We start from the raw sequence: 23,048 nt of genomic DNA on the forward strand, positions 1-23,048 counted from the left end.
TTGTTAGTAATATTCATATTATGCATAATATTTCATGTTATTTATATTTTTATTAATAGTATTTATTTGATCATATTTACATCATTATTCATATCAATATTGTTGATATAATTTTTGTGATTTAAGTTTTATTTTTAGTATTTATTTAATAAAGCATAGAAAATAGATGGATTTTTATTTTATGAATTATTGGTATTATGCATATTGATATTTCATGGTATTTCTATCATTGTTTATTTTATCATATTTAAATCATTCATATATATAATACTATTATTTTTGTGATGATTAATAGTATAATTTTTTGTATTTATTTAATTACGCAAAGAAAAAAGATGGATGGTTTTTTTTGTTAGTAATATTTGTATTATTAAGCATTGTAATATTTGTATTCCTAATAGTTTTTATTTGATCATATTCACAACATTGTTCATATCGATATTGTTGATATAATACTATTATTTTGTGATTTAATAGTCATTTTTAGTATTTATTCAAAGCATAGAAAATAGATGGATTGTTATTGTTAGTATTATTCGTATTATGCATATTCATACTATAATTTCATTTTGTTTAATCCATCCAATCATGTTTACATTATTCATCTAAATATTGTTGATCTAATAGTATTATTTTGGTGATTTAATAGTGTTATTTTTAGTATTTAATAAAGCATATACAATAGAAAGATGGAGTTTTTAATTGTTATGCATATTCATAAAATAATTTCATGTTATTTATATTATTTATTTGATCATATTTACATAATTATTCATATTAATATTGTTGATATACTATTATTTGTGTGATGATTAATTGAATTTTTTGTATTTAATAAAGCATACAGTACAAGTGGTAGAAAATGGATGGATTTTGGTTATTTTTCGAATTATGCATAATATAATTTCATGTTATTTATATCATTATTCAAATCAATATTGTTTATGAATACTATTGATTAGTCATATTTTAGTATTATTCAATATAGGAGACAGTAGAAAATGGATGGATGGACAAAGTAAAAAAATACAAGTGTTTAAACATTGAAATATGATGAATTATTAGTATTTTAATTAATTTACAGTTAACTCATCCACACTATTAATGCTGACTCAGCGCAAATATTCCAACAGTGGTTGTGTTGTGTGAATATTCTTATTAATACAAGTCAGCTAATATTAATAACTGTTGTTTACTTGTTTTCAGTAAATCTTAAAGTATGTGTAAGTGGTCTTACTGGATGATAATAAGATCATGAAAGTAAGACTTGTGTCCCCGCAGCTGAGTGAGATCATGCAGTTGATGAACGCCTACTTCCACGCCGTCCGCCTCCAGCGAGGCAAAGGCGACGACTTCAAGATCTCAGACGCCACCGACCTGGCTTTCCACCACGCGCCTACGCCCGCCTTGCTGGAGCTGCCCTCCCATCCTGTCTGACATGACAGCCAGCCGCCAGTCTCGCTCTTCCTCCTGGACTAAAGGACAAGTGTTGTCCTGAGAACTCTGCAGGCCAGGTGACCCGCGGCCATCTCCCCTCCTCTCCTGCGCCGAGTCATGTGACTTTGCGAACGTTAAGCGATGTCGCCATGGAGACTGATGTCGGGTCCCGCTTTTACAAACTTTTTTTTTTTTTGCCTGATGACATCACCGTTCTTTCACCCCAATCTACAGCCACTTCATTAGGTACACCTGAATGAGGGCCAATACAAAACATGTATTCATTTATTATTATAGCTAAATGATTTATTTATCAAATTATATTTAAATAAGTGTGATATTACATTATTATGATTTAATTTAATATTAATACATATATTGTTAAATGAATATTGTTACTTTTGTATTGGCTCTCATCAATTGCTGTTGCCCGCCCTTCAATTAGCTCCAGTATTTGTTTTTCATTTTTGTAATGCTTTAAAAATAATCCAAATATGGTCTTAATAATGCAGACTCACTAGGATTACTTTTTTTTTGGTTTCAAAACTTAAAGTAGTCCAGACTTAGTCCTAGAATCCATTTGTAAATCACCTAATTGGACATTGACTTCAAATATGAATCATGTTAGTCAGTTATGAAAGCTTTATTTTTTTTGTCCTAATTAACCCAAAAAATGTTTTTTTACAGACACAATGACATCATCGTACAATTATAGTGTCTAAAGGATAAGTGAATATGACGCTTGATATTTTTGGGGGAAAAATAAACCCTCACTAAAAATATTTTTTTAATGTACAAAGCTAAAATGTTGCAGTGGATGAGTTCCCACATGGACCAAAGATATTTCTACCCCCTCACTAGTTTTCCTTTTAATAGAATGAAAGCATCATTCGCGATCCTGCACATGTGATCCACATCTCTTCCCTTTGGCTTCTCCTCCGACTGCAGCTGCAGGCAGCTCCTGATCGTACGTTGTAGCAAAAAAAAACACCCCCCCACCCCCCAAAAAAAAAGTCAGTTTTGAAGCTTTTTGTACGCTGCATGGTACCTTTTCTGTTCTGTGTATACTTTATTGCACTATTGTTTTATTTTGAAACTAACTTGAAAGTGCAATAAGACAAATACTGTAATTAATAAAACATTTTATTAGATTTTGGGTGTTTTTTTCATTTTTCAAAGGCTTCATTGTTAAACGGCCGCGGCAGGAAGGTTTAAATATCTTTTTTTTTTAGGTCCGACAAGCCATTCACTGGACACTTGATTAGGTACACATCTAACAATCCAGTGTTTTTAGAATCATTTTGTCACTTAAACTAAATATTTCAAGCATGTGACCGTCAAAAAAGTAAGACTCTTAGCGTATTTGCAGCTAAATATATCCCGTTTCTTTCATGTTATGTTGTTGGAGGTGTAATATTATCGGAGAGAGACTTGCACGTTTTTGCTGTGAAAAAGGTGATTGAAGTTACGTTACTGTTCCTGCGTGCCCCAGGAGATGTAGTCGGGCCGGGTGGCGGCGCTGTACTCGTCCACCAGCTGCTGCACCACCTCACGGGAGTTGTCCAGCTCGTCAAAGTTGTCCTTAAAAATGTCCTCCTTGCGGAACTGCTCCAGGAAGGCCTCGCGCTTGCGCAGCTTGTCGTACTGACGACACGTTCGCTCGAACAGCTGCAGAGGAGACGTGAGGGAGGACAAAGTCAGGAAGTTGAATTGTTGGGTGTACACAGGACCAAGCAGAGAGGTTTTATTTTAAAAAAAATAAATACATTAAAAGGCAGGCTTTGCTACACATCTTACAACAAAGCATACTATACTTCTTTTCCTGCAAGAAATACCGTATTTCCTTGAATTGCCGGCGGGGCGCTAATTAATTCAAAACCTCTTCTCACTCCTGCGCTTACCAAAGGCATGCGGTAAAAGTAAGCATGCGCTAATCATTTTAAAAACATCTTCTCACTCCGGCACATACCAAAGGCATGCAGTAAAAATTTGAGTGTGATGTAAGCTTGGACCTTAAATCCTACTGAATAGCTCTTAATCTTCTTCCCTTTATGCGATTTCAAACTACCGGTATTGAAATCAGCCTCCTCTATTTTAAAAATGATGACAGGGGAAGTGTCACTCGTGACGTCACGAGTTTGACCAGGCGGTAATACTAAGCATGCGCTAATTATTTTGGGAAGCGAGTTTGACCCGGCAGTAATTCAAGGCAGGCGCATACTATATGCCCTGCGGCAATTAAGGAAATGCTAACCTAGCATGACGTTGCAGTTAAAATGCGAGCATAATGTTAGCACTTAATCACATAGCTGTGCTAGTGTCACCAACATTTGTGTAGGCTTTGCTACACATCTTAAAATGAAGCAAAATATCCATTAGTCGCTCACAGAGGTGGAAGCATATGTATATGCTAACCTAAGATGCAAGCGTAATATTAGCACTTTAGCATCACATAGCTATGCTAGTGTCGCTAAAGTTTGTGTAGGCTTTGCTAAACATCTTAAAATGAAGCAAAATATCAATTAGTTGGTCACAGTTGTGGAAGCATATGTATATGCTAACCTAACATGACGTTGCTGTTAAGATGCGAGCGTAATGTTAGCACTTTAGCATCACATAGCTATGCTAGTGTTGCTAAAATTTGTGTAGGCTTTGCTACACATCTTAAAATGAAGCAAAATATCAAATAGTCAGTCACAGAGGTGGAAGCATATGTATATGCTGACATTGCTGTTAAGATGCGGGTGTAATGTTAGCACTTTAGCATCACATAGCTATGCTATTGTCGCTAAGGTTTTTGTAGGCTTTGCTACACATCTTAAAATGAAGCAAAATATCCATTAGTCGGTTACAGAGGTGGAAGCATATGTATATGCTAACCTAACATGACGTTGCGGTTAAGATGCGAGCGTAATATTAGCACTTTAGCATCACAGAGCTATGCGAGTGTCCCAAAAGTTTGTGTAGGCTTTGCTACACATTTTAAAATGAAGCAAAATATCCATTAGTCGGTCACAGAGGTGGAAGCATATGTATATTTTAACCTAGCATGACATTGCTGTTAGGATGTGAGCGTAATGTTAGCACTTTAGCATCACATAGCTATGCTAGTGTCGCTAAAATTTGTGTAGGCTTTGCTACACATCTTAAAATGAAGCAAAATATCAAATAGTCAGTCACAGAGGTGGAAGCATATATATATGCTAACCTAGCATGACATTGCTGTTAATATGCAAGCATAAAGTTAGCACTTTAGCATCACATAGCTATGCGAGTGTCCCAAAAGTTTGTGTAGGCTTTGCTACACATCTTAAAATGAAGCAAAATATCAAAGTCAGTCACAGAGGTGGAAGCATATGTATATGCTAACCTAGCATGACATTGCTGTTAAGATGCGAGCATAAAGTTAGCACTTTAGCATCACATAGCTATGCTATTGTCGCTAAGGTTTGTGTAGGCTTTGCTACACATCTTAAAATGAAGCAAAATATCCTTTAGTCGGTCACAGAGGTGGAAGCATATGTATATTTTAACCTAGCATGACATTGCTGTTAGGATGCGAGCGTAATGTTAGCACTTTAGCATCACATAGCTATGCGAGTGTCCCAAAAGTTTGTGTAGGCTTTGCTACACATCTTAAAATGAAGCAAAATATCAATTAGTTGGTCACAGAGGTGGAAGCATATGTATATGTTAACCTAGCATGACGCTGCTGTTAGGATGCAAGCGGAATGTTAGCACTTTAGCATCACATAGCTATGCTAGTGTCGCTAAAGTTTGTGTAGAAGATTAAGAGCTATTCAGTAGGATATAAGATCCAAGCTTACATCACACTCAATTCTTTACTGCATGCCTTAGGTAAGTGCCGGAGTGAGAAGAGGTATTAAAATAATTAGCGCATGCTTACTTTTACCGCATGCCTTTGGTAAGCGCAGGAGTGAGAAGAGGTTTTAAATTAATTAGCGCCCCGGCGGCAATTCAAGGAAATACGGTAGTTGGTTACAGAGGTGAAAGTGCTTTTTGATTTAGTTTTTCTCCATCAAACAATCATGACATTACAGTTAAGATGCGAGTGTAATGTTAGCACTTGTGCCACCTGAAATGCCATGCTAAAGTTGTGAAAGATGAGAGTTTTGGCCTCACGGAGGAGATGCTGGTGTGGTTGGCCAACATGAGGCCGCTGACTCTGTGGGCGGAGGGAAGGTAGGGGGACTTCCTGGAGAGCGCCACCTGGATGCTGGCAGGACCCCAGGGGATGAAGCTGGCCAGTTTGCGCTCCCGGATCCTCTGGAGACTCTTGTGCACCTGTGGGAGCAAACACGCTGAGGCACCGTGGGAGGAGGAGGAGGGCGGCGGGCCGTACCTGAGTGGGGTCCACCTCCCCCTGGATGATGTTGAGGATGGCGATGTAACAGTGGCTGGGCTGGCGCTCCCTGCCCGTGGACACCATCACGTTCTTGGGCTGCAGGAGCCTCCTCATCACGTCCAGCACCGTGGTCTTCCTCACGCTGGCCACCTGAGACCCACTCGCTTTTTAAAACCGCGACAAGTCCCAGGCTTTGCTTGCAGACTCACCGACTGGTCGGTGGTGAGCGGCGTGTAGCCCGTCATCAGGAAGTGGAGGCGCGGCGTGGGGATGAGGGAGGCGATGAGGCCGATGAGGTCGTTGTTCATGTAGCCCGGGTAGCGCAGCGTGGTGGTGCTGGCGGACATGATGGTGGACACCTGAGGGACACGTTGGACGCCACATCAAGTAGAACCAAGTCAAAAATAGCATTCAAATATTTCAACATCAGAAATGAGAAGTTGAGCTGCATGAAACTCAACAATATTCTACTTAATGCACTGGGATAGGCTCCAGCCCCCCATGACCACAAAAGGGACAAGTTGTAGAAAATTAATGGGTACCAACAAACATCTTTTAGAATCGGAGCATGATCATAACAATTCCCATTTTGTGTTGTTGTGTGAAACTGGAAGTGTAGCTCCTCCTCTGAATGCAAGTGCTCCTAAAGCAGGAATATATATTCTGTATTCCTACAAAATACAAGATCTGCCAAGACACACACATGCATATACATACATACAAATCATCCATCCATCCATTCATTTCCTAACGCTTGTTCCTTATGAGGTCGCAGGGGGTTGCTGGCGCCAATCTCATACAAATCAAATAAATATAAATTATTTTAAAATATACATTAAAGTATAGTAATCAAAAATATATTTCAGTTCAAATAAAAATTACACTTAAATGGAATATAAAATTTACAAAATATCCAGTAATTATTTAGAAAGAATTTTAAGACTTATTAGCTATGTTTGTTTTGATTAATAAATCAATTCAAACATTACTTTCAATTATTATACATACAGTGGGGCATTTAGTATTTAGTCAGCCACCGATTGTGCAAGTTCTCCCACTTAAAATGATGACAGAGGTCTGTCATTTTCATCATAGGTACACTTCAACTGTGAGAGACAGAATGTGGAAAAAAATTCTGGGAATTCACATTGTAGGAATTTTAAAGAATGTATTTGTAAATTATGATGGAAAATAAGTATTTGGTCAACCATTCAAAGCTCTCACTGATGGAAGGAGGTTTTGGCTCAAAATCTAACGATTCTTTCCTTAACACGGATCAATCGTCCTGTTCCCTTAGCAGAAAAACAGCCCCAAAGCATGATGTTTCCACCCACTTGCTTCACAGTAGGTATGGTGTTCTTTGGATGCAACTCAGTATTCTTCCTCCTCCAAACACGACGAGTTGAGTTTATACCAAAAAGTTCTATTTTGGTTTCATCTGACGACATGACATTCTCCCATGTGCTCTGTGGCAAACTTCAGATGGGCCTGGACATGCACTGGCTTAAGCAGGGGGACACGTCTGGCACTACAGGATTTGATTCCCTGTCTGCGTAGTGTACTACTGAAGGTAACCTTTGTTACTTTGGTCCCAGCTCTCTGCAGGTCATTCACCAGGTCCCCCCGTGTGGTTCTGGGATTTTTGCTCACCGTTCTCATGATCATTTTGACCCCACGGGATGAGATCTTGCGTGGAGCCCAAGATCGAGAGAGATTATCAGTGGTCTTGTATGTCTTCCATTTTCTGATAATTGCTCCCACAATTGCTTTTTTCACACCAAGCTGCTTGCCTATTGTAGATTCACTCTTCCCAGCCTGGTGCAGGTATACAATTCTTTTCCTGGTGTTCTTCGGCAGCTCTTTGATCTTGACCATAGTGGAGTTTGGAGTCTGAATGTTTGAGGCTGTGGATAGGTGTCTTTTATACAGATAAAGAGTTCAAACAAGTGCCATTAATACAGGTAACGAGTGGAGGACAGAAGAGCTTCTTAAAGAAGAAGTTACAGGTCTGTGAGAGCCAGAGATCTTCCCTGTTTGAAGTGACCAAATACTTATTTCCCACCATAATTTATAAATAAATTCTTTAAAATTCATACAATGTGAATTCCTGAATTTTTATTCACATTCTGTCTCTCACAGTTGAAGTGTACCTATGATGAAAATTACAGACCTCTGTCATCATTTTAAGTGGGAGAACTTGAACAATCGGTGGCTGACTAAATACTTTTTTGCCCCATTGTACATGCATATACATACATAAAAATCAAACAAATATAAATTATTTTAAAATATACATTTAAGTATAGTAATCAAAAATACATTTCACTTCAAATAAAAATTACACTTAAAAGGAATATAAAATTTACAAAATATCCAATAATTATTTAGGAAGAATTTTAAGACTTATTAGCTATGTTTGTTTTGATTAATACATCAATTCAAACATTACATTCAATTATTATATACATGCTATATATTATTTAAATATAAGAAGATTTAAAGAATTCAATCTAAATATTATAAAATACTACAAAGATTTATAAATAAATTAAAAAAATATAGACATATATCAATTTAAATTAATATTTAACTATTTAAAATAAACTATTGAGTTTTTTTCCTCACCAGCTGGTTGATCTGTGAGAAGGATGGATTCTGGATGTGGAGGCGGTCTGTGGCGATGCGATTCAGAGCCGTGTTGTCCAACACCACCTGATGATCCACGGGGAGGTGAGACAAAAACCAACATGGACACCAAGAAGAGCAAAAGCAGTTTCTTTAACACGGCACAACAATCCCATCATTTAGAGCGGTGTTTCTTAATCACCCAGGCGCAAAAAATATCTGTTTCTCAGCTGGGGTTCATATGGGACGCAGGGGTACTCCATTGTAATACACTTTTCCGCCACTTGCGGCAGTAACGACAACATCATTTTTGGAAAGGTGAAGCGTTACTTTACTTGCGTTTCAGTTTTCAGTCAATGTATTTGTTGGCATTGGAAATTGCAACATTACCTAAAAGGTAGTTTAGCAGAGTCCGCTCTCAGTACTGCTGGACTGATCACCAAGAGCTGAAGTACACGTTGACATCACGCGTTTGATTTTACATGAATCGGTCGGTGCCAAAAAAGTACCGGATTCAGTACCCATTCCTATTGAGTGCCTTCTTATGCAGTATATTTCATTGTTTATTTTTCTAATCAGGATGACTAAAGCCTAAGGTTTATGAGTTAAATGAATAATACTCTTTGTGATTGGCTTCATATCATTTGACAAGATTGTACAAACCCCGTTTCCATATTAGCTGGGACATTGTGTTAGATCTAAATATAAACGGAATACAATGATTTGCAAATCATTTTCAACCCATATTCAGTTGAATATGCTACAAAGACAACATATTTGATATTCAAACTGATAAACATAATTTTTTTTTGCAAATAATCATTAACTTTAGAATTTGATGCCAGCAACATGTGACAAAGAAGTTGGGAAAGGTGGCAATAAATACTGATAAAGTTGAGGAATGCTCATCAAACACTTATTTGGAACATCCCACAGGTGTGCAGGCTAATTGAGAACAGGTGGGTGTCATGATTGGGTATAAAAACAGCTTCCCAAAAAATGCTCAGTCTTTCAACAGAAAGGATGGGGCGAGGTACACCCCTTTGTCCACAACTGCGTGAGCAAATAGTCAAACAGTTTAAGAACAACGTTTCTCAAAGTGCAATTGCAAGAAATTTAGGGATTTCAACATCTACGGTCCATAATATCATCAAAAGGTTCAGAGAATCTGGAGAAATCACTCCATGTAAGCGGCATGGCCGGAAACCAACATTGAATGACTGTGACCTTAAATCCCTCAGACGGCACTGTGTCAAAAACAGACATCAATCTCTAAAGGATATCACCACATGGGCTCAAGAACGCTTCAGAAAACCACTGTCACTAAAAACAGTTTTTCGCTACATCTGTAAGTGCAAGTTAAAGCTCTACTATGCAAAGCGAAAGCCATTTATCAACAACATCCTGAAACGCCGCCGGCTTCTCTGGGCCCCAAGATCATTTAAGATGGACTGATGCAAAATGGAAAAGTTTTCTGTGGTCTGACGAGTCCAAATTTCAAATAGTTTTTTGGAAATATTCAACATCGTGTCATCCGGACCAAAGAGGAAGCGAACCATCCAGATTGTTGTCGACGCAAAGTTGAAAAGCCAGCATCTGTGATGGTATGGGGGCGCATTCAATTGAATATGGGTTGAAAAGGATTTGCAAATCATTGTATTCTGTTTTTATTTACCTCTAACACAATTTCCTAACTCATATGGAAACGGGGCTTGTAAACTGTAAGGATGTTTAGATATAATTATTGAAAATTATTAAAATCCAGAGTAAGATTACTAATTCAGTGTTAATAGTTGATTGGGCTTTATGCCCCTTTGTAGTGGAAAAGTTGGGCCCTGAGGTCAAAAAGGTTAAGAAACCCTGATATAGAAGACCTTTGACCAGCATTTTTGCAGTTGGCCTTTTGAAAAACAGCAATGATGTCATCAAAAACACGGCGGCGGCCGCTCACCACACAGTCGGCATTCTGCGTGAGCCTCTTGAGCGTCAGCAGTGAGTTGTACGGCTGCACCACCACGTCGCTCATCTCGTCCTGGTTGGGGAAGACCGAGTACGTCTGCACCAGCTTCTTGGGGTACCTGCATGACGGCAAACAAAAAGGATGGTGAGACTAAACAAGGTTTAACTTGAGTGTGACGTGTCTCCGCACCTGTCGTTCAGTTTCTCCAGCAGGTACGAGCCCAGACCGGAGCCTGTCCCCCCAGCGATGGAATGACACAGCACAAATCCCTGCAGGGGCGGGAGTAAATACATGAATAAAGGGAAAGGTGCGCTACTTGGCAGTTGCTTCAGTCGATACTGGTTCAAAGTAAATATCACAACTGAGCAGGGGCAGCCACATGGTGCTTGTCCTCTGGAGATAGAAACTTAAACGTGTGTGTGTGTGTGTGTGTGTTTCAGCAATGCTGACTTAATGGGGACATCGCTCTGTTTACACAGTCACCTTTAGGGGACCTCTGAAAGTATGGGGACAAAAAAACAGGTCTCCTAAACGTATTTATATATTTTTTTGTATACTATCTATCTATCTATCTTTTTAAATAGATAGATAGATAGCACTTTATTGATTCCTTCAAGAGAGTTCCCTCAGGAAAATTAAAATTCCAGCAGCGGTGTACAGAATTAAGATCAATTGGTATTGTTCATTTTCAATAGCGCTATTTCTATCGATATTTGTATTGCTCCATTTGTAGTGTAAAAATGCTCATTTTCATTTCTGTATTATTATTCATTTCGCTAACTGCTTCTTTGCTATCACTTTTACCATCATTTGTACATATCGTATGTGCTGCTGGTGTTCTATTGTTGTTGTTTTTGTTGTTATTGTTGGGTTTGCTGTTGTTTTTGTCTCTCTGTCTAATCCTCTTCTTATCCCCAAAATGTCCCCCTTTGTCTTTCTTTTTTCTCTCTATCCCCTTCAGCTCCGGCCCGGCTGCACCAAATGATAATATAAATACATTTAATAAAGGGGGGGCGGCATAGCTCGGTTGGTAGAGTGGCCGTGCCAGCAACTTGAGAGTTGCAGGTTCGATTCCCGTTTGTGCCATCCTAGTTACTGCCGTTGTGTCCTTGGGCAAGACACTTTACCCACCTGCTCCCAGTGCCACCCACACTGGTTTAAATGTAACTTAGATATTGGGTGTCACTATGTAAAGCGCTTTGAGTCACTAGAGAAAAGCGCTATATAAATATAATTCACTAAAAGTCTAATTCAAATAAGGCAACAAGAAAAGTATCCTACACTTCTCTTTTGTAAAGGAAATCTTAACAGCCGATATGGGCATCTACATCAACTATATGATTGGCCTGAAAAGTTGGACAGGACACAAAAAAAGAAAAACAAAGAATTGAGATCAAATGTAAAAAGTAAATAATGCGGGTATAAATGGAAACAAAATACAAAAATATTACAATAAGTGTAATGAAGACAACTTCATTACTGCTAAATAGCAGTTTTCAGTAATCTAACAGAAGATGCAGGATTTGCTTTAACACTTAAATGGTGAAACTTCCAATAAAAGGACGTTGTGTTGTATTCTGAGGATCATGTCATATTTAATTTGAACTTTTTTTTTTTTTTTTAATAAATGGTTCTCAGTAGTCACGTACAAATTTGTGTGAATTATGCAAAATTATTTAAATTTGGTCCCCATGAACCATATTAACTCTATTTCCCCAGGGTCTCCAGAAAGAATGATCAGCAGAGATTTAAAGACGTGTATGAGCTAACTGGGCAGTGGCCATTTTACCTCTTTTTTTTTTTATATACCTCCACATCCTACTGCAGGGTTAGGGAACCTATGGCTCTAGAGCGAGATGTGGCTCTTTTTATGACTGCATCTGGCTCTCAGATAAATCTTAACTGATATTGCTTAACACAGTAAGTAATGAATAATTCCGCTGGTAATAGCAGTGTTATAAATAACATTCAAATTATAAAACATTCTCATGCATTTTAATCCAACCATCCATTTTCTATCGCACCTGTTCATGCTAAGAATTATTATATTCATTATTGGTTCGCTTTAGAATAACAATGTTATTAAAAAGAATAAGATACTTATTATACTCTAAAAATGTTGGTCTTAAAAATGCACACATTTAGGTTTATTCAGTGTTAAAAAATAGTATACGGCTCTCATGGAAATACATTTTGAAATATTTTGCTTTCATGGCTCTCTCAACCAAAAAGGTTCCTGACCCCTGTCCTACAGAAAAGGTGGTCCCCACAAGTGATGATCAAGAACTTGGTCCCCATTCCAAATGATAACCAGCATGTGTGTGTGTGTGTTTGAGAGCACTTATTAAAATGGAAGTTCAAGTGGGGCCGCCCCCAGCCCCGCCCTGTAATACCTGCCTTCTACTCGGCCCTTAGCTATTAGCAGCGCACTTATTACACACTGTGTCATGCCAACGTACACACACGAGCAGGGCCCCACCTTGCACACAGTGTGGGGTCAGTGTGCCCTACAGGAAGTGCACACATTAGTGAGGAAATGTGTGTTATTCTACAGAGGCCTGCAGCTAAAGAAAGCGCTAAGAATAATAGTGTATGGCGAGAGGGCCGTGAAGCACACTGGAAGACATCCCAAAGTTCCTCAAAACAGTAGATAGAGGGAATTATTCATCAGGTGCACAATTTTGAAGTCATTGCTTGCCTCGAGACTGTCGCTTCCATCTGCCTCCCGGTCGATGATGTCAAAAATGTCCTCTTGGATTTTTTTCCCCTGCAGAGACAAGAGAACATTATGTCATTCTGATGAACGCCACCTCGTGTTATGTTAGGTCGTGGGCTCCACCTGGGAATATCCGCTAGCCCAGTTGTTTCCTGCGCCCCCGCCGTCCTCTGACAGGTAAATGTTCTCCGGGTTGTACAGGTTGGCGTACGGCGAGTTAAGGATGGAGTGGATCACCCTGGGCTCCAGGTCCAGGAGGACTGCACGGGGGATGTAGTGCTCGTCGTCGGCCTGCACATTCACATAAACCAGGTTACAGATTACACCACAATAATGGTGGGGGGTTCGGTTCGGAACGGAGGTGCACCGAACGGGTTTCCACGCGGACATATTAAGTAGCGCGCCGCACAAACGGACATAGAACAATGCACACCGAGGCACAACACACAGCATGCTAGCAACGGCCGGGGTATGACAACATGTAAAAAGCCAGAGCTGGAAGACCGTCTTCCCTCGTTAAGATCTCCCGTTTGGGAACACTTCAGCTTCGCGGTACGGTACAACGATGGAGGACGAGATGTGGACAAGGCGAAAGCGGTTTGCCGACATTGTTCAGCGGCAGTAGGGTATGCTTCTGGCAACACGTCAAATATGCTAACCCATTTGAAGCGGCACCTCCCGTAAGTGAACATTGCTTCAACGAAGAGAAAGACGAGCGTGGTGCAAACAAAGCTCTCCACCGCATTCAAGCAGCCTCTCCTCGGCGAGTCAGGCAGGGCTGAAGCAATAACAAATGTTTTTATAGCAGCAGATTTAAGACCATATTGCATTAACAACTAGATTTTGACCCACCTCTATGGTGGAAGAACAATGAGCCCATATATCCTCTTACTGCCAAGTTAGCAAAGCACTACCTCGCCATACCTGCTACCTCCCTGCCCAGTGAAAGGGTATTTTCCACAGCTGGAGACATTCTAACTGCAAGCATGTCTGCTCTTTCTGCAGATAATATGGATAAAATGATTTTTCTGACAAAAAACATGAAGATTGAGTGAAAGTCACCGGGGTTAAAAGGCTGGGGTAAAAACAAAAGTTAATCTGAGGCTGAGTTGACTTGAAACTGTTTACTGTTGCACTTTTTTTATGTAAAAGACAAGTTTTGTCATAGTATTTAATCCGAGCAACAACTTGAAGCAGTTTAATGTTGCACTTTATGTGTAGAAATGTTGCACTTTATGTGTAGAAAGTTTTGTTAAGAAACCAATTATGAGCCTTATCTTATTTAGTTTTATTTAGTTTTTTATTTTATATATATTGACCACATGAACCCTGGCAATGGACCCTATATGTATGTTATTGTTATCTTTAGCATTCATGACTGCCTGCTGTTGCACTGATCAGCCTAGTGGGGGCTTACATCCATCACACACACAGCCCTTTCTATTTTTGGGCAGAATTATTATTGTATTCCCAATGTTAAAAGGATAAAGCCATTGTTTACAAATTTGGTAAATAAATAACTAAAAAATGTATATTTTGTTGTGACCTCTAAAGCAAGGTACGGACCGAACCAAGATTTTTGTGTACCGTTACACCCTTACACCACAAGTACTCCTTCATTAAAGGGGTTGTTGCTTATTATTTACAATCATTATGTAAGACAAGGACACGTGTTTTTTCAAATTTTTAAGCATTCTAATTTGTAATTGAATGTTACAAAAAGTCAGCTAAAAATGGAATAGCCCTATTCAGTCTATAAAACGCTGTAAAAAAAAACACCAAGCACCTTCAACGTTTTATATACACACTGTAAGTATATATGTAATGTAGTAACAGGCACATTCATAACAACATGTAATATTGACGTATTTTTAAACATTTAAGCATTCATTGCACAGACGCATCACAACGTTTGCTTTTCCCGTCGCCACCAAACACTACAAACTATGACATACTTTGTAAGAGACATCAAAGACTACTTTGGGACAAAAGATGATCCAGAACCTTATATTTTTTAAACCGAATACGAAGAGGACGATCTACAAGTTTTAGATGATCTGTGCTAAACAAATGCAGCTTTTGTTAAACACTACGCATCATGCAGCAGTATTGCTCAGTGCTGAACATGATATACAAACTATGACCATAATAAAACAATCACTTACTGAGCAATGCGATGGGATGTTAATAACTTCCCGTTTAGGTTAGGAATTTATCCTTTAAAATAAATAATTTTTTAAAAATTGTGCCGCTAACGAGCGTTTTTTTGTGTGACTTTCTCGCCATCTCCGCGTCAATGTCTTGATTTATGGCCGCATCCTTCAACTATGAAAGTGAGTGGCGTAATTTATAATCTAAAATGAACTTTTACCAGCTCGGAGGCAATGCAGCAGCTCAGTATGTCAATATAGGAAAATTAAGTTTGTTATCACGGCGCTGCTAAATGTAGTCCCATAACGTTAGGGTTTAAAATGACAAACTCTAATACATGGTCAATAATCATGTCATGATATGTAAATGCAGTATAGTTGGCAGGTTATGGGTGCAAAATACACGGTGATGTCATGAATCCCATCACCTCCATAGTTAGCTAAGTTTTGTAGGCCTTTATTTATGAGTTAGAATGCTTAAAAGAGAAAAAACATGTGTTCCTGGTTTTCATGGGGATTGTAAATGATAGGAAAATCATTATTTTAAAGTGCGGTTCCTCTTTTAAACTGTGAGAGATTCAATGCAACGGTCGTATGGTGACATCTAGTGGCGAATTGTGTTGTTGCACATCAACACTGAATATACACCCACAGGCAAGCCATCGGGGTCCAAAGTTTACATACAATTGTAAAGAACATAATGTCACGGCTGTCTTGAGTGTCCAATAATTTCTACAACTCTTTTTTTTTTTTTGTGATAGAGTGGTTGGAGCACATTCTTGTTGGTCACAAAAAACATTCATAAAGTTTGGTTCTTTTATGAATTTATTATGGGTCTACTGAAAATGTGAGCAAATAAATCTGCTAGGTCAAAAGTATACATACAGCAATGTTAATATTTGGTTACATGTCCCTTGGCAAGTTTCACTGCAATAAGGCGCTTTTGGTAGCCATCCACAAGCTTCTGCAAGCTTTTGGTAGAATTTTTGACCACTCCTATTGACAACAATGGTGCAGTTAAGCTAAATGTGTTGGTTTTCTGACATGGACTTGTTTCTTCAGCATTGTCCACACGTTTAAGTCAGGACTTTGGGAAGGCCATTCTAAAACCTTAGTTCTAACCTGATTTAGCCATTCCTTTACCACTTTTGACGTGTGTTCGGGGTCATTGTCCTGGTGGAACACCCAACTGCGCCCAAGACCCAACCTCTGATGATTTTAGGTTGTCCTGAAGAATTTGGAGGTAATTCTCCTTTTTCCATTGTCCCATTTAAAGCACTAGTTCTATTGGCAGCAAAACAGGCCCACAGCATAATACTACCACCACCATGTCTGACGGTTGACATTGTGTTCCTGGATTTAAGGCCACACATTTTCTCCTCCAAACATATGGCTGGGTATTGTGGCCAAAAAGCAACATTTTTGATTCATCTGACATCACATGGACAAAGATAACACCTTCTGGAGGAAAATTATGTGGTCATTACTAGGGATGTCCGATATTATCGGACTGCCGATATTACCGGCCGATAAATGCTTTGTAACGCAATGTCGGAAATTATCGGTATCGGTTTCATAATTATCGGTATCAGTTTCAGAAAGTAAAATATATTACTTTTTTAAACGCCACTCTGTATACGGACATAGGGAGAAGTACAGGGCGCCAATAAATCTTCAAGGCACTGCCTTGGCGTGCTAGCTCACTCACATAACTACTGCTTTTCACACATACAAGCGAATGCATTCATACTTGGTCAACAGCCATACAGGTCACACTGAGGATGGCCGTATAAACAACTTTAACACTGTTACAAATATGCGCCACACTGTGAACCCACACCAAACAAGAATGACAAACACATTTCGGGAGAACATCCGCACCGTAACACAACACAAACGCAACAGAACAAATACCCAGAACCACTTGCAGTACTAACTCTTTCGGGACGCTACAATATACACCCCCCGCTACTCCCTACCTCAGCCCCGCCCACCTCAACCTCCTCATAGTCTCTCTCAGGGAGAGCATGTCCCAAATTCCAAGCTGATGTTTTAAGGCATGTTAAAAAAATTATGAACTTTGTGACTTTAATGATAAATATGGCAGTGCCATGTTGGCATTTTTTTCCATAACTTTAGTTGATTTATTTTGGAAAACCTTGTTACATTGTTTAATGCATCCAGCGGGTCATCACAACAAAATTAGGCATAATAATGTGTTAATTCCACGACTGTATATATCGGTATCGGTTGATATCGGTATACGTTCTTAAGAGTTGGACAATACCGGAATATCGGATATCGGTAAAAAAAAAGCCATTATCGGACATCTCTAGTCATTACTGTATGTATACTTTTGACCCAGCAGATTTGCTCACATTTTCAGTAGATCCATAATCAATTCATAAAAGAACCAAACTTCATGAATGTTTTTTGTGACCAACAAGTATGTGCTCCAATCACTCTATCACAAAAAAATAAGAGTTGTAAAAAGTATTGGAAACGCAAGACAGTTATGACATTATCTTCTTTACAAGTGTATGTAAACTTTTGATCGTGACTGGACCTCAATGTGACACATCTCTATAGTGGTAAAGAGCAGCACCAAAGCATGACGATATTTTCCGGCACATACCTGATAGAAGAACACATCCTTTCTGTCCGTCCCTTCCGTGGCAAACTCCTCAACAATCCCTTCTGGACTGATGCCATGCTCTGCACACAACTGCTTCCAGAACTCAAAGCCGACTGCAAACAAACAATACGTTAGGTTTGTCAGATAGACGTGTTGATTTTAACATTGCAGACAACTTGAGCATCAGTGGCCGTGTGGTTGGAATGCCCGCCCTGAGATCGGTAGGTCGTGAGTTCAAACCCCGGCCGAGTCGTACCAAAGTAGGGCTGGGCGATATATCGTGGATTTGTCTCTGTGCGACATAGAAAATGACTATATTGTGATATTCGAGTATACGTTCTCACGCAGTTGCTTTTAGCTGCGGGCATTACACTACAAGCTTTTGTCACTCTTTGTTGTCTCTCCTTCTCACATACAGCAAACGCACCTTCTTACATGCGTCACATACGTATACGGAGCAAAGAGGTAGCAGCATGGGTAACATTAGCTGTGGTGCGAGTGGTAATACGAGAGAAAGAAGCTGCAAATCTGGTAACAAATGAAGGAATAATTAATTCCCAAGAAAAACAGCACGGAGTCCATCGTCTGGCGGTGGTTTGGCTCCAAGCGGGAATGTGTCGAACAGACAACCGTAATTTGTCAAGTGTGGGGCAAAAGCGTTGCTACAAAAAGTAGCATTACTGCTAGTATGTAGCATCATTTGAAAAGTCACCTGCTAGAGGATGAAGAGTGATTACACCGCATGTCAACAGCTCCATTCGGTGCCATACGCCAACACCATCAAAATGCCGAGGCAAACATTTCCACATCAACGTATGAAAAAAATAGTCAACAAAAGGAGATAATGTCTGCAGTAACCTACCGCATAGCGGAGGCCGAACACTATTTAATTTCCTATTATGCAGTTCATTTTTATTTGACAGTTATTGAAATATCTTGTGTGACATCTGCACAAAAATGCACTTTGTTTTATACTAATGTGGTGGCGTTCTGTACAAAAACTGCACTTTAATTTAGTGTTGTTTTGATGTCATCTTGGTGACATCATGCACAAAAGTGCACTTGTAGCTTGTTTTAAAATGTCTCTGACAATCTTGCACTTTCTGTTTTGAAATGACATGAATGTTTGTGCCACTGCTTAATAACTGTTTAATAAATACACTTTTGCTAAATTGACTTAGTTGTGATTTCCCTCTCTGCATGAAAGTTTAAAATTAGCATATATTAATGCAGTATGAACAAGAATGTTTTAATGTACAGTGGGGCAAAAAAGTCTTTAGTCAGCCACCGATTGTGCAAGTTCTCCCACTTAAAATGACGACAGAGGTCTGTAATTTTCATCATAGGTACACTTCAACTGTGAGAGACAGAACGTGAAAAAAAAATCCAAGAATTCCCATTGTAAGAATTTTAAATAATTTATTTGTATATTATGGTGGAAAATAAGTATTTGGTTACTACAAACTAGGAAGATCTCCGGCTCTCACAGACCTGTAACTTCTTCTTTAAGAAGCTCTTCTGTCCGCCACTCGTTACCTGTGTATTAATGGAACCTGTTTGAACTCGTTATCTGTATAAAAGACACCTGTCCACAGCCTCAAACAGTCAGACTCCAAACTCCACTATGGCCAAGACCAAAGAGCTGTCGAAGGACACCAGGAAAATAATTGTAGACCTGCACCAGACTGGCCTAGCCACTCCCTAGACCTCAACCCCATAGAAAATCTGTGGAGGGAGTTAAAAGTCCGTGTTGCTAGGCGACAGGCCCAAAACATCACTGCTCTCGAGAACATCTGCATAGAGCAGGGGTAGGGAACCTATGGCTCTAGAGCCAGATGCGGCTCTTTTGATGACTGCATCTGGCTCTCAGATCAATCTTAGCTGACATTGCTTAACACGAGAAGTAATTAATATTTCTGCTGGTAATCACAGTGTTAAGAATAACGTTCAAATTATAAAACATTCTCATGCATTTTAATCCAACCCTCCGTTTTCTATCGCACCTGTTCAAGATGTCGCATTAATGGAAAGAAGTATTATATTTATTATTGGTTAACTTTTAGAATAACAATGTTATTAAAAATAATACGATACTTATTATACTCTTAAAATGTTGGTCATACTTAAAAATTCACGCATTTCGTTGTATTCAGTGTTAAAAAATATGATATGGCTCTCATGGAAATACATTTTGAAATATTTGGCTTTCATGGCTCTCTCAGCCAAAAAGGTTCCCGACCCCTGGCATAGAGGAATGGGCCAAAATACCAGCTACAGTGTGTGCAAACCTATAGTAATCGCTTGACCTCTGTTATGGCCAACAAAGGTTATATTACAAAGTATTGAGTTTAATTTTTTTTACTGACCAAATACTTATTTTCCACCATAATTGACAAATAAATTCTTTATAATTCCTACAAGGCTTCACGGTGGAAGAGGGGTTAGTGTGTCTGCCTCACAATACAAAGGTCCTACAGTCCTGGGTTCAATTCCAGGCTGAGGATCTTTCTGTGTAGAGTTTGCATGTTCTCCCCGTGAATGCGCGGGTTCCCTCCTGGTACTCCGGCTTCCTCCCACTTCCAAAGACATGCACCTGGGGATAGGTTGATAGGCAACACTAAAAATTGGCCATAGTGTGTGAATGTGAGTGTGAATGTTGTCTGTCTTTCTGTGTTGGCCCTGCGATGAGGTGGCGACTTGCCCAGGGTGTGCCCCACCTTCCGCGCGATTGTAGCTGAGATAGGCGCTAGCGCCCCCCGCGACCACGAAAGGGAATAAGCGGTAGAAAATGGATGGATGGATAATTCCTACAATGTCTCTCACAGTTGAAGTGTACCTATGATGAAAATTACAGACCTCTGTCGTCATTTTAAGTGGGAGAACTTGCACAATCGGTGGCTGACTAAATACTTTTTTGCCTCACTGTAGACACATACAATAATCATACTACTGTGATTATATGCATCAAGTGTTAATTTAAGGCTAAGGCAAAATATCGAGATACGTATCGCGATAAGGCCTAAAAATATCCATCCATCCATCTTCTTCCGCTTATCCGAGGTCGGGTCGCAGGGGCAACAGCCTAAGCAGGGAAACCCAGACTTCCCTCTCCCCAGCCACTTCGTCTAGCTCTTCCCGGGGGATCCCGAGGCGTTCCCAGGCCAGCCGGGAGACATAGTCTTCCCAACGTGTCCTGGGTCTTCCCCGTGGCCTCCTACCGGTTGGACGTGCCCTAAACACCTCCCTAGGGAGGCGTTCGGGTGGCATCCTGACCAAATGCCCGAACCACCTCATCTGGCTCCTCTCGATGTGAAGGAGCAGCGGCTTTACTTTGAGTTCCTCCCGGATGGCAGAGCTTCTCACCCTATCTCTAAGGGAGAGCCCCGCCACACGGCGGAGGAAACTCATTTCGGCCGCTTGTACCCGTGATCTTATCCTTTCGGTCATGACCCAAAGCTCATGACCATAGGTGAGGATGGGAACGTAGATTGACCAGTAAATTGAGAGCTTTGCCTTCCGGCTCAGCTCCTTCTTCACCACAACGGATCGGTACAACGTCCGCATTACTGAAGACGCCGCAGCGATCCGCCTGTCTATCTCACGATCCACTCTTCCCCCAGTCGTGAACAAGACTCCTAGGTACTTGAACTCCTCCACTTGGGGCAGGGTCTCCTCCCCAACCCGGAGATAGCCTTCCACCCTTTTCCGGGCGAGAACCATGGACTCGGACTTGGAGGTGCTGATTCTCATATTGAGATATTAAAAAAAATGTCATATTGCCCAGCCCTTTTCCAAATACTATAAAAATGGTACCAACTACCTCCCTGCTTGGCACTCAGCACACAAGGTTGGAATTGGGGGTTAAATCACCAAAAAGATTCCCGAGCGCGGCCACCGCTGCTGCTCACTGCTCCCCTCACCTCCCAGTGTGTGTGTGTGTTACAATCATTGGTACTTTAACTTTATAATTAACATAGCGTTGCTTCAACCGAGACGTACCATTTGCTGCAGTCATATTCCATTGAGCCAAGCAACATTGGCACACATTTAGGTATATTAACATCTATTTGTACATCTATTGGCTCGGATTTACTCAGTTTAACATGCGAATTAAACATGTGTTAGCTGCTTTGATGGTGACGTCACTGTCTGACCAAAACAGTCCATCCCGCTTGTCGATAGCGAAAATAAACGTGCATATCAATTGTGTTTTTTTCTTTTATACGGTGATGTAAAAACAAAGTATCAATGTACGTACTTTGGTTGCCGCACTGTCCAAGTTGTAACGTTATGATTTCCCGGGGCATTTTCAAGTCTTCGTTGGCACCGCTAGCTAAAACGGATGGACTGCAGCTTCCCGCTTGGTACTTCCTTGTCTATTTATTGGCGGCAGGGCACCGAGTGTAAGTGTAATACCACGCCTCCTACAGGCTAAATTTGGTAACGACTGAAACGTTAACCAGTGTGTAATAACTATTACTCGCGACATTTAGAAAAAATATATACATATATATTTTACATGAATCGATAGATTTTTACAGAAATGCCTACACCACTTATTCGTAGTGTGTAATATGTTAATCCATTGCATTTAGCATTTTTGTATTTTGTTACCGGAAGTTGCATTGGCAAAAGTGCAACAGAAACGAGAAAACCATAGACAGCATCAAGGGATTGATTGATTGATTGAAACTTTTTATTAGTAGATTGCACGGTACAGTACATATTCCGTACAATTAACCACTAAATGGTAAAACGCGAATACGTTTTTCAACTTGTTTAAGTCCAGGTCCATCCATCCATCTTCTTCCGCTTATCCGAGGTCGGGTCACGGGGGCAGCAGCCTAAGCAGGGAAGCCCAGACTTCCCTCTCCCCAGCCACTTTGTCCAGCTCTTCCCGGGGGATCCCGAGGCGTTCCCAGGCCAGCCGGGAGACATAGTCTCCCCAACGTGTCCTGGGTCTTCCCCGTGGCCTCCTACCGGTCGGACGTGCCCTAAACACCTCCCTACGGAGGCGTTTGGGTGGCATCCTGACCAGATGCCCGAACCACCTCATCTGGCTCTTCTCGATGTGAAGGAGCAGCGGCTTTACTTTGAGTTCCTCCCGGATGGCAGAACTTCTCACCCTATCTCTAAAGGAGAGCCACGCCACCCGGCGG

The 23,048-nt window shown here is 40.2% G+C and overlaps 2 protein-coding genes across 2 annotated transcripts in view; one reads left to right on the forward strand and one right to left on the reverse strand.

Moving 5' to 3' along the window:
• Positions 1–2,588, forward strand: part of plekhh3 (pleckstrin homology, MyTH4 and FERM domain containing H3) — a 151,691-nt gene extending 149,103 nt beyond the window's left edge. The window contains exon 13 of the mRNA XM_061905363.1: positions 1,282–2,588. Coding sequence (XP_061761347.1) covers positions 1,282–1,437 — 156 coding nt within the window. The 3' untranslated portion in view covers positions 1,438–2,588. The remainder of the gene's footprint in view (positions 1–1,281) is intronic.
• Positions 2,062–22,303, reverse strand: tubg1 (tubulin, gamma 1). Its single transcript, XM_061905364.1, has 11 exons — positions 22,148–22,303; positions 17,890–18,002; positions 13,228–13,395; positions 13,087–13,155; positions 10,578–10,657; positions 10,380–10,506; positions 8,429–8,515; positions 6,013–6,162; positions 5,801–5,953; positions 5,581–5,742; positions 2,062–3,105 (listed from the first exon to the last, which is right to left on the reverse strand). Exons 1-11 carry the CDS (start codon positions 22,194–22,196, stop codon positions 2,908–2,910), a joined length of 1,356 nt encoding a protein of 451 aa, XP_061761348.1. The 5' UTR covers positions 22,197–22,303; the 3' UTR covers positions 2,062–2,907.
• Between the last annotated feature and the right edge of the window lie 745 nt (positions 22,304–23,048).

Source organism: Nerophis ophidion, linkage group LG07, assembly GCF_033978795.1.
Source record: "Nerophis ophidion isolate RoL-2023_Sa linkage group LG07, RoL_Noph_v1.0, whole genome shotgun sequence".
Lineage (NCBI taxonomy): Eukaryota > Metazoa > Chordata > Actinopteri > Syngnathiformes > Syngnathidae > Nerophis > Nerophis ophidion.